The 17,352-nt window shown below is 38.4% G+C and overlaps 1 protein-coding gene across 2 annotated transcripts in view; it reads left to right on the plus strand.

Annotated features, from left to right (window-relative positions):
• Window positions 1-426: 426 nt before the first annotated feature.
• The window catches only part of ROCK2 (Rho-associated, coiled-coil containing protein kinase 2), a 58,343-nt gene continuing 41,417 nt past the window's right edge, over window positions 427-17,352 (plus strand). For both annotated transcript variants that reach the window (XM_010566670.1, XM_010566671.1), the window contains exons 1-2: window positions 427-509; window positions 10,944-11,044. In XM_010566670.1, the coding sequence (XP_010564972.1) occupies window positions 10,979-11,044 (66 nt within the window). In that variant the 5' untranslated portion in view covers window positions 427-509; window positions 10,944-10,978. The remainder of the gene's footprint in view (window positions 510-10,943; window positions 11,045-17,352) is intronic.

The raw sequence follows: 17,352 nt of genomic DNA on the forward strand, positions 1-17,352 counted from the left end.
GTTGGTTTTTGAACATCCAAAACGAGAAGGTAGAGAGACTGTGATCAAAGCAATAAGATGGATAATACAAGCATAAAGTTTTTGAACAGGCAGGAGAAGTGTAACAAATAACAAAAACAGATTGACTGAACCGAGTATCTTAAATCAGTGTTTAATGAGTAGGATTACTTACTGGTTAAGATTAAAACTACTACTCCAGTTCTGTAATGTTTATAGACCAACTTGGAGCCAGTCAGTGTGTGTTAGCTCCTGTGCTGGTTTATAAACATACTTGGGAGCTTGTTTGATTTGCCTACTAGGAATGTAATGAATGCTTGGAATATTACATAATCAGTCTCAGTGTAGTAGTTTTAAGAAAGTTGTTAATTAAGATTTAGAACTCAGTTAACTTTTTTTTTTTTTTTTTTTTTTTTTCTTCTTCTTCCAGGATGGCTTGAATTCTTTGGTCCTTGATCTGGATTATCCAGCGCTGAGGAAGAACAAGAACATTGATAATTTCTTAAATAGATGTAAGTTGCAAGTGGCCCTTAAACAATGATGCTGTGATCTCAGTCATAGGAAGCTGAGTGGTCAGAAATGCGTTGCTGATTTTCATTTTACTAATTTTTATAACTCTGAGCTTCTATATTCAGCAGTCTTTGGAAGACCATTTATTACAGAGAAGTATCGCTTTGGGGAGTCATTGTATTGATGAAAGTATGTTGGAAAATACCAGCTGTAGGTTGTAATTTTTCCAACAGTTGGAAGAATCCTTTTATGTTTGTTTTTTTATCTTAAGTATGTGCAGCGACATAATTTGCAAAGCATATCCCAGTTATTATTCTTTAGAAATTAATTACTCAAAATGTCAACATTGTATATACAGTCTTATTTAATTTATAGAGAAGCCTTCTGTTGATTTTTAAAACTAAATTATTGTACCTTAAAATCTGTTGGTGCATTTTTGAACCTTTGTATAAATGTTTGTGATTCTCCCCAAATTAATTGTAGACAGGATCTTGGAGTTTGAGTGTATGAAAATGGAAGACAGTTACATCAGAGTAGCTGTATTTTGTCTTTTTAAAGTGTTTTCTATCCATGTATATAAACAAGTTGTTTTTTTCTTGTAAAAATAGTAGATTATTTTCTTTAAAATGTGAGTTGCAGTGAGTAAGCCTTCTTAGAACAACTATGCTCTGTAGTGAGCTTATTTTGAGATATATGTATATATTTTTAAACCTTTTCTATTGCATATGTTGAGGTTACTGCAGGTGCAGTTTTATCAGCAACTGTTCTTGATTCTTTACTGGTAAGAGCTATGTGTGTCTGCCCTCCATTGCTCTGGGACTCCTTTGAATATCCACTCATGCTCCTCAGTTAAATGGTGGCTGGTGTAGTCATTTGTGGTGAGTTCTTATGTTTGGAATTCAGTGCTTCTCCATGAGGTTTAGCAGAGCCCTATAGCTGGACATACAGCTTTATAGTTGCCAGTGAAGTCTCATTTGGAGAAGTCACTGAAAGCAGAATAAATAAGAAACAGCAGATTACGAAGGAGAGGCTACCTTGGGATTTTTCTTAGTTTGAGTTCAAAGGAATTCAAGCAGATACTTATGAAAGAAAGGGTCAGGAGCAGCATTTTAAGTAATTTTGTTACCTGAACTGTGCATTGTACGTGTGATGTGAGGGAAAAGCCCTATCTACAGCAAATACGAAAATGACGTAAATGACAGTATCAGTAACTTTTATGAGCTGTTCAGATTCACCTTTACATTGCAGTACTGTTTTTGCAGTAGGACAAAATTAGAAACCTTTTTCTAATCAGAAGACTATGGGAAAACAATTTAACATTGGGAACAGGTTTTTTGTTTTGGTTTTTTTCTGCAGCCTTTGAACATTCTTGTTCTCTGTCTGCCTTCTCCTATTCTAGGTAGTAAATATTATTAAGCATCTGATGTGGCCTGCAGGCAGAAACCCAAAAATATACAGTTGAAATAGTTAATTAAGAGTTTTCAGGGGTGCACTTCATCCTTACCTGTTGAACTTTAAAAAAAGCATGTAAGAGCTGACTCTTTTGGCTCACACATTGTGAGGCTGTGCATCTCTTAAGAGTCACCCATGTAACTTCTCTCCTGTTTCCGTACTGCCTGGGAGAGAATGAAAAATAATACTGAAAAAAAATTCTGTGATTTACACTTTTCTTAAAAAAAATATTTCTGAAATGAGAATTTTGTAAACATTTGAAGATGGTAATATTTTGGCATTGCAACTGAAAGAATCAGTCCTGCCACAGCGATTTATTTCAAAGTTCTTTCTGGCACAGGTGTTTGTGTGGTTTGTTATGAACCAGATTGGGGAACTGAGCAGAATTAATGCAAAGAGTGGGGTGGTTGGTTGGTTTGTTTCTTTTTGTTAAAACTAGTGAGGCAAAAGAAGAGCAAAGACCAGTTTCTGATTTTCATTTTGCTTCACTGATATTTGTGCCAACACAAAGGGAGCTGCTTGGGTGCAGGAAAAAATGGGACAACTGGGTTGTTACTGGCCTTTCCATTTTATGTGATTTAAAGTTGCTGAACCCATAGCTCCTGTCTTTTTGGAAACTGTTCTGAGGGTAGCAAGTGTCAGTGGAAAGGAAGAGTGTACACATGTTTGCTGAAGCTGAAGCCTCTCGCTACCTTGGACTTGGAAGAAGAGTTGGGAATTGTATTACTAATTTATAGAACAGTAAGTTGTTGCTTGCTTAGGTTAGGGAACAGTGAGTTCTTGTCTCTTCTGATTTTTCTCAGCGTCTGAAGAGCTGTAGCAAATGCCTAGATGAGAATTACTGTCAAAAGGTTCTGACAGACTCTGATGAGCGGTCTGTGCTGGGGGCCTGGAGCCTGCATCCCTTCTCAAGGCATCCAGCAGCAGCCGCAAAGAGGTGGCAGGGCCATCTTGTGAGTTAGCACTCTGTAGTGCAAAGTGAAGCAGCTGGGGGGGAGTCGTTGCTTACAATTGTTTTAATCCATATTACACAAATCTTCAAAAATTGTGAAGAACACCGCAATAATCATCACACTTTCAGTCAATTTAATCACTTAATTCTTCCACAATAACACTTTGAGAAGGAAAGTTTTTCTTCTACCATATTCCCAGCGGTTTGAATACACCCTACGTCAGACTTACTGCAAGTCATTGCTAATCAGGTTAATGTTTTATTAATAGCTTATTTTAATTTAAAAATGAAATGGTTTGCATCTCAGCTGAGACATTAATTGATATTCAGCTCAACTTATAGTTTCAAGCTGAAACTCAAATGTTTTAACTCATTTCACAAAGCTTCAATTTATTAACTGCCCATACTACAGGAGTTTGGTATATCCTACTTCTGTAACTACTTTACAGAAACAGCCTCTTCACATGTTTAATATGCAAGAAACTTTATCATTGCCTGCTTTCCCTTACTATTCTGATTTCTTACCTCTTGCTCTAAGGCACTGAACCAAAGTAGAACATGTGTTTATTGTAAGAGGCACATAAGTACCTCATATAATACAACCGTTCCTTTTCAGTCTTCTGTATTGCTTTAATCAACTGTTAGGATTCTGGTTAAATCGCTGCTTTCTTGGAGTATTCATGGGACAGGAAAGCATAATGTAATATTTAATTCCCAAAACAATGAGAGGAATCTCATAGTCCTCTGAGAGCAAAAACTAGCTTGCTTATTTTAGAAAAGAAGCTTGAGCTTTCCAGCATGGGCTTGGTGTAGCAAATCTTTCCTGGTCTTTTCTTTTCCTCTTCTGTCATCTAGGCTATGACAACAGGCTGAGTAAATTCTTCCAAGAATCATCTTCTGCCATCTGAGATTTGCCAAGTGTTTGTCTTAGCGGCTTGTGCCTTTTTTGGTGGTCTCCCATGCAGGTACTAAAAAGCCTGCTAGCTGCTTTAACTTCTGGGAGAAGAAAGTTAATTAAGCAACAGGTTTAAGCAACAGTTAAAAATATTTAATCATTTATAATCTTATCATCGGGAATAGAAGAGCATGAAGAATGGATTCTGAGGAGGTCCAAACAGCAGCACAGGGAGTGGTGCCATCAATGGGCCTGGTACAATCCAGAAGCCTTGACTCCCTAAATGGATCAGTGACTTCCTCCTACGCATTATCCAGCATCACTCAAAAATTGGAAACCTCTATTGTTAAAATTATTTGCTGATGTTTTGGAGGTTGGCAAACTTCTAGAGAGTAATGGCAATGGACATATTTACAGTAGAAGGAACAGCTTTTAGTACAGGTGGATCACTCGTGCAGCAGCTTTGCTAACCGCCTGAATAAACTGCCTGGAAAGTTGCTTTTGCCATTTTTTCTGTCCAAGCAGACACTGCTTATTTGGAAGATTTATCTGTTAAGATTAACTTCTTGCAAAAGTAACAGTTCTGCTTCCTTTCCTCACATTTTGTTACATTGCTTGAAGTTGCTAAATCATGTGCCAGTCATGCAGTTAGCAACAGAAATGCATTACCTGGTATGGCGTTAACGCCTATCGTGACTGTAATTCTCTGTGCTCCATACTTCCTGTCATTGACAGAGATGAAACGTGAGATGCCAAGAAGAATCTTAGAAATTTAGTGCACTGTAGAACTTACATTAAATTAAGGGCCTAATTGCCCCGCTGGTTATCTCTTGGCTTCTTTAAGGCCACTCCTTGTCAGGTCTTTGCAGTCGCCTCTGCAGGTTGGGCTCCAGTTCCATTCTTAATGATATTGTTCTGGTAAGAGTAGGGGTGGAAAAGGTATCATACAAGCAACTTTTCCCAAGCAGAGTATGAATTAGAGCCACAGTGTTTAAGACAGAATGTCTTAGATGTATAAACAAGTTATGTGTCAGTGTTACTAACCACTTTTCTATTTGAGTACTTGGTAGATACAAAGCAATTCAGTTCTGCCATCAGGCTTACTTTCATTAAGTCAGGGATGTGTCTTCTGCAGAGGACTGCTGCTTTCTGTTTTCCTATTTTCCACTCTTTTTGTCTATGCAATATGAAATAGTTCTTGTGTCCCCCTTTCTTTTCTCTGGAGGGGGAGATGCTAGCTTGCCTGAAGTTATGCCTTATAGTTTCTGCAAGGTCTCCAGCAGCTTCTTGTTCCTCACACACCATGGACCAGATAATATGTATGCACCCCTAATTACTTCAGTCTTTCTGTTGTGCTTTTTGTTTGGTTTTGGGCGGGTGTGGGACTGCAGCACTTCCTGGCTGTACTTCAGTTTAAGTTCTGGCTAGACTTTTGCCTAGGGCAGCAACTTTTGACTTAATGTACTCCATAGCAACACTCATTGACTGACTGTGTCTGGTCTGTGGGGATAAAATTGCACTCCCTTGCATTTTTATTCCACATATGTACACACCCCAGAACTGCCTGATACACGTTCTTAACTTTTAAGAAAATAACCTGGATATGAACTTTTTTTTTTTTCCTTAAAGAGCAGAAAAGCTTGGGTTTCTCCTCCTCCCCACACCCCTTTACTCTTCTAGTCAGGTATTTATTCCATTTTCACAAGCACTTGTAACCTTCAGCCACATTCTTGCTGCCAGCTGTCAGTGACTGATCCAAAGACTCTGCCCTTTCAGAAAGTGAAGCTTCATTGGTTTAAAGGTTATAGTGCTATTTTCAAGTAGTAAATCAAAAGCTGTCTTTAAACTCTTGCTATCCAGCATTCCTGGTCCTTCCTGTGTTAAAGAAGAAACCTGAGTCACGGGTGATGACATTCTCACATTTTAGGACTTTTACTCAAATGTCACAATATTTCTATAAGATTCCATTATATTCTGGGGCTGGGGAGTCCATCTAATGTCTTCTTTAAACCTAACATTTTTCTTCTGCTGGGCTTCATACTGTTGCAAATTCATGAGGCTGCAAGATGCAATCTGTAGTACCTGTATGCACAGATACCACAAATGTACAAACTCATCTGCGTGAAACCTTCTGAAGATTCAGTCCTCTACTAAAAGGGTAGTGTTGGAAAGGCCTCCTGCACCTTGAATTAGATCATGTTATGTGATACATGAACTAGATGATATGATCCAGCATGTTGCAATTATGACATTGCTTCCGGGTTTCTCTGAGCTTGCCTTCTTGCAGCACATTTTTTGTTTCAGGTTAGTTCCATGCTTTGATTATCTGTTCCATATCTGTTAAATTTTGTGACAAAATAGACAATCCATCTGTATAACTGATACCATCACAATATCTGCATCCCTAGATGGTGATGATTACTTCTAATGAAGATTATTAAATCTTAGTTAAAGGAGTTAGGAGGAGTGACCTCATTGCTCTCTCCAGCTTCCTGAGGATGGGACATGGAGAGGGAGGTGCTGAGCTGTTCTCCCTGGTATCCAGTGATAGGACATGTGGGAATGGTTCAAAGCTGCACCAGGGGAGGCTTAGACTGGACATCAGGAAGCATTTCTTTACCGAGAGGGTGGTCAAACACTGGAACAGGCTTCCTAGAGAGGTGGTCGATGCCCCAAGCCTTGTCAGTGTTAAAGAGGCATTTGGGCAATGCCCTTAATAACATGCTTTAACATTTGGTCAGCCCTGAAGTCATCAGGCAGTTGGACTAGATGATCATTGTAGGTCCCTTCCAACTGAAACAGTCTATTCTGTTCATCTTTCAGTAGAGTAAGTAGGATTTCTCCATCCTCAGCATTTCACAGGGATGATAGAACTGGTAGCTCCTCAGCTGGCATCTCATTTGCTTACTTCATATATTGGGTTTTTCATTGCTTAACTGCAGTGTGTAATGTAATGCTTAAAGAGTTTCACTGGAGCTGCATTAACATTGTTTATAATTTCTGTGTTATATTTTGAACACAGAAGTATTCCTGTGAGTTTATGACCAATAATGGAGCCATGTAAAACTACACCCTACTCTTTCAACATGTTTAAATCCCTGCCATATCATCTCACACATCTGAAGACATTTGAAACATCTCAGAAACATTTGAAAATAAATTCATGTGATTCCCGTCCCTCATGAGGTGTAACATTGAGTTCAAACATGTAATTGCACATTCTCTCTGACTTGAAATTTGCTGATATTCCTTCTCAACTGCTGCTTCCTGTGAATTTGCATTTGTCCTCCTTGTCTTGTGCCAGTGCTTCTGCAATTAAGTAAGCTTCCAAGCACAGTCTTCCCTTCTCAAATTGCAAAATTAGTTCACATCATGAATGAAATAATAAACTTGGTGTGGGTGAAGCACTGTTGCTGTGCTATGCTTCCTGTCTAAGCTTTCATGATTCACTTTAGAAAACAGGCTCAGAATTCTCTCAACTACTTTTCCTGTTCACACTCTGGATTACTTCACATTCTTACTGGTACACTGAACATAGCACATTTGTCTGCTTTCGAGGTTTTAATTGCCTCTGCCCTTACAACTTCAGTAGCAGACTCTTTTCCCTCATTATTAACTTTCTTTTTCTTTATATCTCTCCCTTCCCCTTCACAACTAATCTTTCCCTCAGAAGAAGAAATTTTTAGTTGCATTTTTGTGTTCCACAGGTTAGGAAGGACCTCTGGAGGGCAACTGGTCCAACTCTTTGCTCAAAGCCGAACCAGTTTTGATGTTAGATCTGATTGTTCCCGTCCTTGTGCAGCTGCATTTTGAAAATTTCCAAGGACGGAGGTTTTGCAGCTCCACCAGACAGTCTGCTCCATTCCCAAATTCTGGGGGTTCTTTTCCTACTAAGTAGGATTTCTGGTGTTGCAACTTGTCTGTTGCCTCTTGTCCTTTCGCTTTGCACCTCTTAGAATTAAAACCACCTTTCAACTTCTGTTGAGGCTGACCATTTAGACTTCCCTAAGCTGAACAATTCCAGTTCTCTCAGCTTCTCTATGAGCATCATATGGTCCCACCCTCTAAGCATCTTGGTGGCCTTCCATTAAGGTAGGGATTGTTTTGATATTTTTCTTGCACTGAGGAGCCCAAAGCTAGACATAACATTCCAGACATGGTCTCACAAGTGACAAACAGAGGGGAAAAAATCGCTTCCCTCAACCTACTGGCTATGCGTTTACCAACACAGCTTTGTATGCAGTCAGTGCAAAGGCTTGCTGCTTGTTCCACTTTGTTCATCTTGTTGTCCACCAGGGCTCTCAGGTCGTCTTTCTCAAGGTGCCTTCCAGCTGGTGAGTGCCATCCTGTACTATCGTGTGGTGTCATTCCATCCCAGCTACAGGACTCTGCATTTGCCTGTGTTGAACTTTGTGAGGTTCCTGTTAGCTCATTTACCCATCCTGTCTGGGTCCCTCCCGAGAGCAGTCCTGCCCTCCAGTGTATCAGCTGTGAACTTTGAACCACTGACCATGACACCAGCAAGTTTTCCACCACCTTGTAATTTCTCTGCACAATCCCTGTCAGCCTGGTTTGGCTGCAAAGATACTTTGAGATGCAGTGTTGAAAGTCATGCTACAGTCAAGGAAAAGGCTCTCCCCTTGTCCACCAAGACAGACATCTCGTCATGGAAGGCAATCAGGTTAATCAAATGCAGTTTGTCTTTTTTAGATCCATTCTGGCTGTTCCCATCCTTTCTTGTCCATCAAGTGCTTGGAGGTGGATTCCAGGATTTGCTCCATGATCACTGTGGGCAGTGAGGTTAGGCTGCTGTTCCAGCCTGTAGCTTTCTGGATCCTCTTTGTTGCCCTTCTAAAACACAGACATGATATTTGCTGTTTACCAGTCATCAGGAGCCTCCCCAAGATGCCATGACCTTTCAAAGGTGATGGAGAACAGCCTGGTAACAGTGTTGACTTGCTCCTTCAGCACACTCGCATGCATCTTGTGTCATCTCATGGCCCGGTGTATGTCAAGTTTGCTTTATTGGTCCTTAGCTCTGACTTCCTCTACTGCAATACTTCACTGCCCCACACTCTGCTGTTAGCTTCAGGGAGCTGGGAGGCCTGTGAGCAGAGCTTCCAGTGAAGTCTGAGGCAAAAAAGTCATCGAGTACCTTGATCTTCTCCACATCCTTTGGCACTAGATCCCCTACCCCCTGAGAGCAGCAGGCCCAAATTTGCCTGATTCTTTCTTTTATTGCCAGTGTATTCATAAAGGCTCTTGTTTCCCTTCATAACCCTGGCTAGTTTCAATTCCAGCTGAGCTTGGCTTTCCCAGTTCCATCCTTGCATCCTTGGGAGATTCCTGCTGGGTAGCCCATGCCTGCTTCCATGTTCCAAACCTTCACTTTTTGTGCTTGAGTTGAGGCAGAGGTTGCCTATTCAGCCAAATTGGCTCTCCGCCATGCCTGCTCGATTTCTAGCTAACTAGAACAGACTGTTCTTGTGCTATGAACATGTAATCTTTGAAGACCAACCCACTCTTCTACCCTCCACAGCAGCTTCCCACAGGATCCTGCCTGTGAGTTCTCTGAACAAGCCATAGTCTGTTCTCCTGAAGTCCAAGGTCTGTTATTTTCCTTCCTCAGTTCTCTCAGGGTCTTAAATTCCAGCATCTCACGGTTGCTTCAGCCAAGGCTGCCACAGACTTTGTCATTCCTGGCCAGTTCTTTTGTGTTTGTGAGTAATAGATTAGACTGCCTCCCTGATTGGGCTTGTTGCTCACTTGGGTCAAAAGAAATGTTCTTGATGGTCAGGCATCTCCTGGATTGCTTGTAGCCTGCCAGGTTGCTCTTCATGAATATGCAGGAATGGTTGAACTATTAATTAGATGTTTGTTATCATTAACTCCCCATTGACAATGTAATCTTTAATGTCATACTGAATTAACTGTATCTCTGTTCCTTTTTTTTTTTCCTGTATTCAGATCTGAGATCCCCTTTAATGCCTTTCTTGGGATCAAATTGCACAGTTTTTGACCCTGAACAGGAATCTCGCAATATATACCTCTACTGCTCTCTGAATATAAGCATCCACAGCTTTTGATACAACACATGCTCTTCCCTGGTAGAGGTCTTGCTGCCACCAACCTGTTTAGCTTTGTTTTGTTCTTCCTCTAAGCATGTGTGGGGGCGGTGTCAAATCTCGTCATGCTTAAGGAAGATTACCTCCAGTATTATGAATTCCATTCATTGCTCCCATTATCTTTTGTCCTTGTAATAAGAATAGATTTTTAAAATGCATTTAGCCAGGAATGCATTCACTAGCATGCTACATTTACAAAATTAAAGAGTCTAGAACCTTGCATGTTTTTAGAATTTGTCAGAGTTTCACTGGTTTCCCTTACAGATCCCCACAATTGCCAACAAGAAAAATACTGAGAGACAAAGCTTATCTGCAGAGTGTTGCACCAGAGGATACTTGAACAGAGCATTGTAGACCTAATTTTAAAAAGTGTAGAACTACATGTGCAGTGAACACTAAAAAGCACTTTGAGATGGCCAACAGTTACATAGACATAGGTAAACTTGAATTAGTATTTCGTATGGAATGAATGAGTGGATCTGAAGTCATATCCTTGCATAATCTGAAGTTGTACACAAAGGTTACTGAGTTATATTCCTTGACATTTGACTGCTGTTGAACCCTCCAGATGTGTAGGAGCGAGTTGCATCTGCATTGCTTTTGTGTGTAACAGGTACTTCACACTCCTGCGTTATCAGTGGAGTGTCAGTGGATCCTGGCAGCACAGCAGGTGGCAATGAATAATTGTCTGAAAATTCAAGATACGCATCTCTGGTTCTTTTCATTACCAGTCTTCCTGTAAGCTTGTGAATGATTATTAGGGGTGTGAAACGGCAGTCGGCAAAATCCAAAAGACATTTCAATTATTATGGCTAAAGGTAGAAGGTTAATAATGTCCAAACAATAATGAAAGGAGATATTAATAGTGACTGCAGATTTCAAGAATTACCAAGAAGGCTCTGAACACGTAAAGAAAAATAGCTTATATTGACTCTAAATGAAAAATATTAGAGAAAATTCTTGTATTCTGTTAATACATGCATTATCACAACTTTTCTTTGATTTGTTTTAGATGAGAAGATTGTGGAAAAAATACGAGCTCTACAGATGAAAGCTGAAGACTATGATGTTGTTAAGGTGATTGGAAGAGGGGCTTTTGGAGAAGTGCAGCTGGTAAGAATGTAATGATTTAATGATTAGACAGATTTATGGCTCCAGCCAAAACCTTTCCCAGTCTTGCATGCTTTATATCTAAAAATGCATTCTTATAAAGAATAAGTGTTATTTTCATTGTATCGTGAGGTCATTTCTGTGCATAGTAAACAGTACATCAGAGTTTAAAACATGATGGATTGGAAGGGAAGGACTTGGGAAACAGTTTGCTATCCTTTGATCAAAATGGAAAAGGCAGTTCATGGCAATTTAAATTTTTTTAGCTGCAAGCATTACTGTATAATAATATCTGAAACCTTCCTATGAAAGAGCAAGCTAATAGTGCAACAAAAAAAAAATTTGTTTTGCTCTTATAATTATGTTTTCATTGTATTTAACTGATAGGACTAACGCAAGATACTTTTTTTTAAGTCTCTTTTCTTAGCATTGTCCATTCAACATTGTATCCGATATAACATCTAATGTAGTAATGGGATTACTTTTAAAATTTATGTTGCAGAGAAATTCTATTTAAAAAAAAACAATCAAAATACAAAAAGTAGCTTAGTATATCACGCATATTCTGGTTTTCATTTAATTTTGATTTTTCCTGGACTTCCAAGTCATCTTGTGTGATAAATAGCACAAAAATGTGAGCATTAGGTGTAAGATGGATTGATATGTCAGTTTTGAAATAAGCTATGGATGTAAGCGCTAGATAGAATCTGAGAAAACAAACACCACGGACAAGTTATCGTGAGCTAACATAACCGTGCACCAGCTGATCCATGATAATTTTCTGTGTAAGCATTTTTAGAGGAAGAGAGATATGAAGCAAGTCAAAGGAAGGGGGAGAAACTAATTTGCAGGAATTGAAGCTTGTTATCTTGTTACCACAAGGTAACAAAAATTACCCTTTGGCTTGTGTCTTTTGACATGGAACTGACATTTTACTGTTCTGTACTAATTTTGCACTAGGAAGCTGGGAAAGTCATACTGTCTTGTAATGTAAAGCAATTCTGGAAAATACAAAGATGTTTTGGAGTTTGTTGAGGAATGTGGCAAGATCTTAGCGCAGAAGTGCTTATAGGAAGTTCACAGCATATAACGGCAATAAATTTATTATCTATTTATAAAATGACTTGTTTTTTCCATATTAGTATTGGGGGAAAAAACCACCCTGACTAGCCTAACACTTTTTGTGTGACTCATGGGTAATTTGCAAATTTAGATGTAATTCATGTGGCAGTTAACATTTAATCAGCAATTTTTATTCATTTATGTTGTTTTTTAAGGCAACTTCACCCAAGTGTGGCAAGATGAGAATGTAGCTCCCTCTTGCCTGTTTCTTTCTGGGTCACTTGCACTTTGTTATTATCCAGAAGAATTTATGAAGTATGGAGAGGAGTATTGTCAAAGATCCCCATTTTCAAACAAGACTTTAAAGAATTAATACATATCTTTATATGCTTTTATATCCTTGCTGGCAAGAGATTAAAAACAAAGCTAAAACCTTGAGCAGAACCTTTCTTATTTGAGAAGGAGCTGCTGCAGGGAACTTTGTCTACTCTTTGTCTTTTCACTGACAGTCATGTCAAATGGTTTGTTTTAAAGTCTTCTGTTAGGCATTTTTATCATTAGATATATATACACACACTTATAGTAGCTAATAGAGATGCTCCTTTTTCATGCGCTTGCATGGGAAGCCAGTGAAAAATCAAGTTATAAGGAGCAGACTTCCTCGTCTATTTGTTGGGGGGCGGGGAGGGGCAGACGGAGAGATGAAAAAGAGAAGATCCCAATAACAGAAGTCATGTGTGCTTTTTGGATGTCACACTGACATATTTGCTGGAAGCATCCAAGATAATTGTATTTCTAATATGCTTCAAAAATCAAAATACTTTGTTTTCATATGTATATTTCTAAGAATTTAAGGGGTTTTCTAAATAATTTTCATTTTCTTTTTAACAATTCATTTCAAATATAAGTTTTTAATTTGTTCTGGCTTAGAATGGAAACTTTTTTCCTTAATTCACTGTGTCATGCACAGTTTAAATTCTAAAGCAGGGATGATTTTTCACAGCGTATGTACTGCAGTTAGGTAGTTTGAAGGGTCTGAAGACAAACTTTTTTTCTCATTTGCCTCATAATTATAATGTAATAGTAAAATGCATAGCAACTTGTTCATATAATGGTGGTTTTGGTGGTTTTTTTGTTGTTCTGGGTTTTTTTAATTGTTTAAATAAGCCCTTCAAGCCCCCAAATAAAAAAAGCTAGGAATGCTTGGTATTGGAAGGGAACTTATGTGTGTTCATAGAGAGCTCTTCTGTACTTCATGCCAAGTTAAAAGAACACTCTTTTTCTGGAATGTAAAAATGTAAGTAGGAATCATAATGCTATGCAGTCTTACAGCTAACAAACAGTGGGTTAATAAATACAGCCGTAGATCTGAACTAATATTAGCTGGTGATGAGGGCATACATACCTAGATTTTTTGCCTCACAAGGTATGATATGAGTTTAAACTATTGAGCTAAGCTGTATCTATTTCGACTCCATTCAGATGTTACCACCACAGTTGCAGATGATGGATGTGCAGTAATCAAAATATTTTGCAACACATTCTGTGATCAAAATAGAAATTTGCTTCAGTAGGGGCTAAACGCAGAAAGAACCATAAATAAAACATGATTAACTACATGGGTTAAATGCATGAATGTCATGTTGTCAGTGTGTGCCGCTGTGCGTAAATATTTGTAGCACAAATATTTGTTAAATATGTGTAATAGTTAACTATAACAAGCCAAAAAATTAATATGTTAATATACAGCATAAAATTGTCAGCTATGCCCTCCTTCATTTAAATTCGTTTTGCCCAAGCTTTCTGCTCCAGTATAGAATTTTCTTGTGAAAGAAGTAGTGTGGAGAGATCAGCTTTCCAGATTCTAGCAAGAAAGGAAAACACATTCTCTACTGTTGTATCTTACAGCCAGATTTTTTAAAAAGCCTCGCTTTTCCCCCTTTCCTCCCCCCCTCCCCCCCCAGTTAAAAAATTCAGTCCAGTAAAGAGAGATCAGATGACTCTGGTCTGACCATCTGACTTTGGTGGAAAAACAATTTCCTTATAACTCCAGAAGTACTAAACTCTACTCTTGAGCTCTGGCCTCTGGCTTTCCTGGGTCTGTAGTGACAGGGAAAGCTAAGAAAATAATTGCCAGCTGCCAGATCGCTTCTTCTCTTACACAGTGCCATGAATAAAAGTGACTGGTGTCTAGGGCAGACAGAAAAATTGAGTTATGGTGCTTAATATGTTACTTGTGGTTTATTCAGAAACAGTAATTTATGAAAGCACTTCCTGAGTACCTCTTGTTTGTTTTCACTTGAGGAAAAATCCTCTTGATTTGAAATTGAAACATATCCTCAGTTCCTTCTCCCAGGTCTAATCACAAAGTACTATAATGTTGCAGTGACACAGCAGACTGACTTGTTCATGTACTGGAATAGAAAACTAAAGCAAGGCTAAGTCTTTCTTGTATTTGGATAGTAAACGATGGTCTGGGTGACAGTCTTTACTATGTGATCTCTCAGTGTTGCAAACCAGCAGTTGTCATGGCCTATGTAAACAGGTGCTGGTTTAGTTTTTTCCATTAAGTGCTTTGTTTATTAGGTTTAGTTCCCCAGCCACTGCTGATACATGCTTCTGTAGTAATGCAAATAAAGCAGTCATGGTCTGTTACCTGAAAATTTGTCAGGACATGAACTTTGGTACCCTATCTGTAGTAATTTCTTACTGTTCTATTAAGTATTTTAGCGTTTTTGTAATTATTTCAAACCTTAGAGTTCATTTCACAACTCCACTCTAGGATCTTCATTTTCTTTTATCGTAAAAGAGGTGGTACCATTATCAATACTACATACTCAATCTGATAACTTCAAATGAATATATTATTTTCTTTGCCTACAGATTTTCTTCTGATGTGAATGCTGTAGAAATTATGGATGCATTTTGTGTGTACTTGTTTCTTGAAACTCTTAGATTGATGAAGCAGAGTAGAGGGAAATTCTTATTTCTTAATGCATTTTCATAAATTTCTTAATGCATTTTCATGAGTTAAACGAGGCCATGTTACTCAGCGCTGATGGCACGAAGGGATTTTCCTGCCTATTTTGAGAGTTACTCTGGTGAGCTGCAGTTTAAATTTGGCAGTTCATTTAAATGGTTGGAAGAAACTGAAACATCATGACAATTTAATACATGAATAATCTGCTATATGAGCCAATATATGTATGTACAAATATATCTCTGGGTAAAGAGCACAGTGGCTAGCAGCTAAATAGGCTGTCTTCAGGGGCCATGGTGGTGATACAAGGAGTAATATCACTGGTGGGTCTGTTCACCTGAAAGGCATGCCAAGATGCACTTAGTCTTTGGGTGTGCCAGCGTGCTAGTTGTTGCTTTGGTTCCTTGATTTTTGTGCAGAGAATAAACCTATCTTGAAGTTTTCCCAAGAAATTAATTAGCCAACTAATAACCTATTGACACTACCTTAGAGAGGTGCACAGGCTGTGATTTCTGGTCTCCCTACCCCTGTTTACTTGGCTTCTCCTATGCATGAGCTTGCTTCAGGCTGTGCTGACTTTCTGAGAATTTGTTTTCTGAACTAGTGGGAGACAATTATTCTTGTAAATCAAGGCAGCTGTACTAACTACGCCCAGGCAAGAGTACACAATGATTTTCGGAACTGTAAACTACTAAATACATTGCAGAGCTTTATATGGACTTTCACAGAAAATGCATCTTCAATTAAACAGTATCTTTTTGAGGATGCTGGTCTTTGTGTTTCTTCTGGTTTTGAGCAGGATTCCAAAAGCTCTACTTTATGGACTATCGGTTGTGGTGTACCACCAAGTCTTTGTAAATAATCCTATGTGGGATTAGCAAATGGGAGGAGATAGTTTTCAAAATCCTTTTTTAGGACACCTTCACTAGCTAGTTATTCTTAATGTCTTAAAATATACATGGTTATAGAGTTGTTAATGCATACAGATAATGTGTTTCTGTATTCATGTTTGGTTGGAGTTTTTTGATCTAGCTATACCAAAAGGTTGTTGGTTAGTGTTAAACTATGCAAGATACTAATCCTAAAACTGTTGTACCTATATCTTGAGAGCAAAAAGCCCCAATTTCAAGAACAGTAAGTTCATAAATAATCCTGTTTCTGTTCATGTTCTCACTCTTTCCAAGATTTCCATCCCCACCCCCCTGCCACCTGATGCTTCTCCTATTTCTAGAGATCATTCTGGTTGGCTTCAGCAACATTAATGTTTACAGCTCCTCAGGAGCAGGAGACTCATGCTCCTGTATTTGTAGACCAGATAGGTGCCTCTCTGAAGCTTTGTGCTGCAGACATGATGGACCCGAAACATTTACAGCTGTTCAGGAAAAGAGCCTATTAAACATTCTTTGCAGTAGCATAATTAAACTTGGACATTAAAAGTAAAACTAAGAGGCTGGGGGATATGGTTTGTTTTACTAAATGTGAGGTTATTAAATGCACCAGAAAATTGTAACAGTTTGGTTCTGATTTCACAAATTAGTCCATTGATTTTTTTTTTTTATTTTAATGTGAAGAAAATATGCAGAAACTTTAAGATGCAGTTAATTTCTTTTTTTTCTGCTGACTCGGACATCTTGCAGCTGTATACTTCTCACCTTGCCTTCTGCAAGGAACACTCAGGAATGTTAAAAAACTGGTCCTTTAGTACTTGTTTTGTAAAGTAGCATAAATCTAATGTCATTTCATTAACAGTCTGTACTTTAAAGATTTTGTTTCATGTCCGTATTCAGATGAAGTTTTCAAAAATATTTTCAGATTTTGCCATAAAAACTTTAATTTTGGTTTTCCAACAAGATTTATGTTATTAATTTTACACTACTTAAAGTGAGTTTAAGAACTACTTAAGAAATAGCAAATTTTTTTTGGTGAAAAATAAAAATTGGAAGAGGCTGAAGTGGACTGCTTGCAGAATTTCTAACATGAATGAATGCAATGGATAGATGGCGTTCAGAATGAGAAAACATAAGCAGAGTTCTATTTTATTTCACCTTACACGATGGAACTTTTGAAGGGAGAATAGACAAGCATTTCCTTTTCCTTCTGTAAACAGAATAATTTCATCTTTGTTTTTTAGTGTTCTGAGTGATTTGAAGTAGTCACGTTCACTCAGAAAATGTTAAGACCAGTCCAGTTCTTTAGAGAAAGATGGTGCTTTGCGCATTCTGAGTTTTGGGTCAGGTTTTTTGGGTGGGTTTCTTTTGTTTGTTGTGTT

The sequence above is a fragment of the Haliaeetus leucocephalus genome, unplaced genomic scaffold, assembly GCF_000737465.1.
Source record: "Haliaeetus leucocephalus isolate CR32 unplaced genomic scaffold, Haliaeetus_leucocephalus-4.0 Scaffold217, whole genome shotgun sequence".
NCBI lineage: Eukaryota > Metazoa > Chordata > Aves > Accipitriformes > Accipitridae > Haliaeetus > Haliaeetus leucocephalus.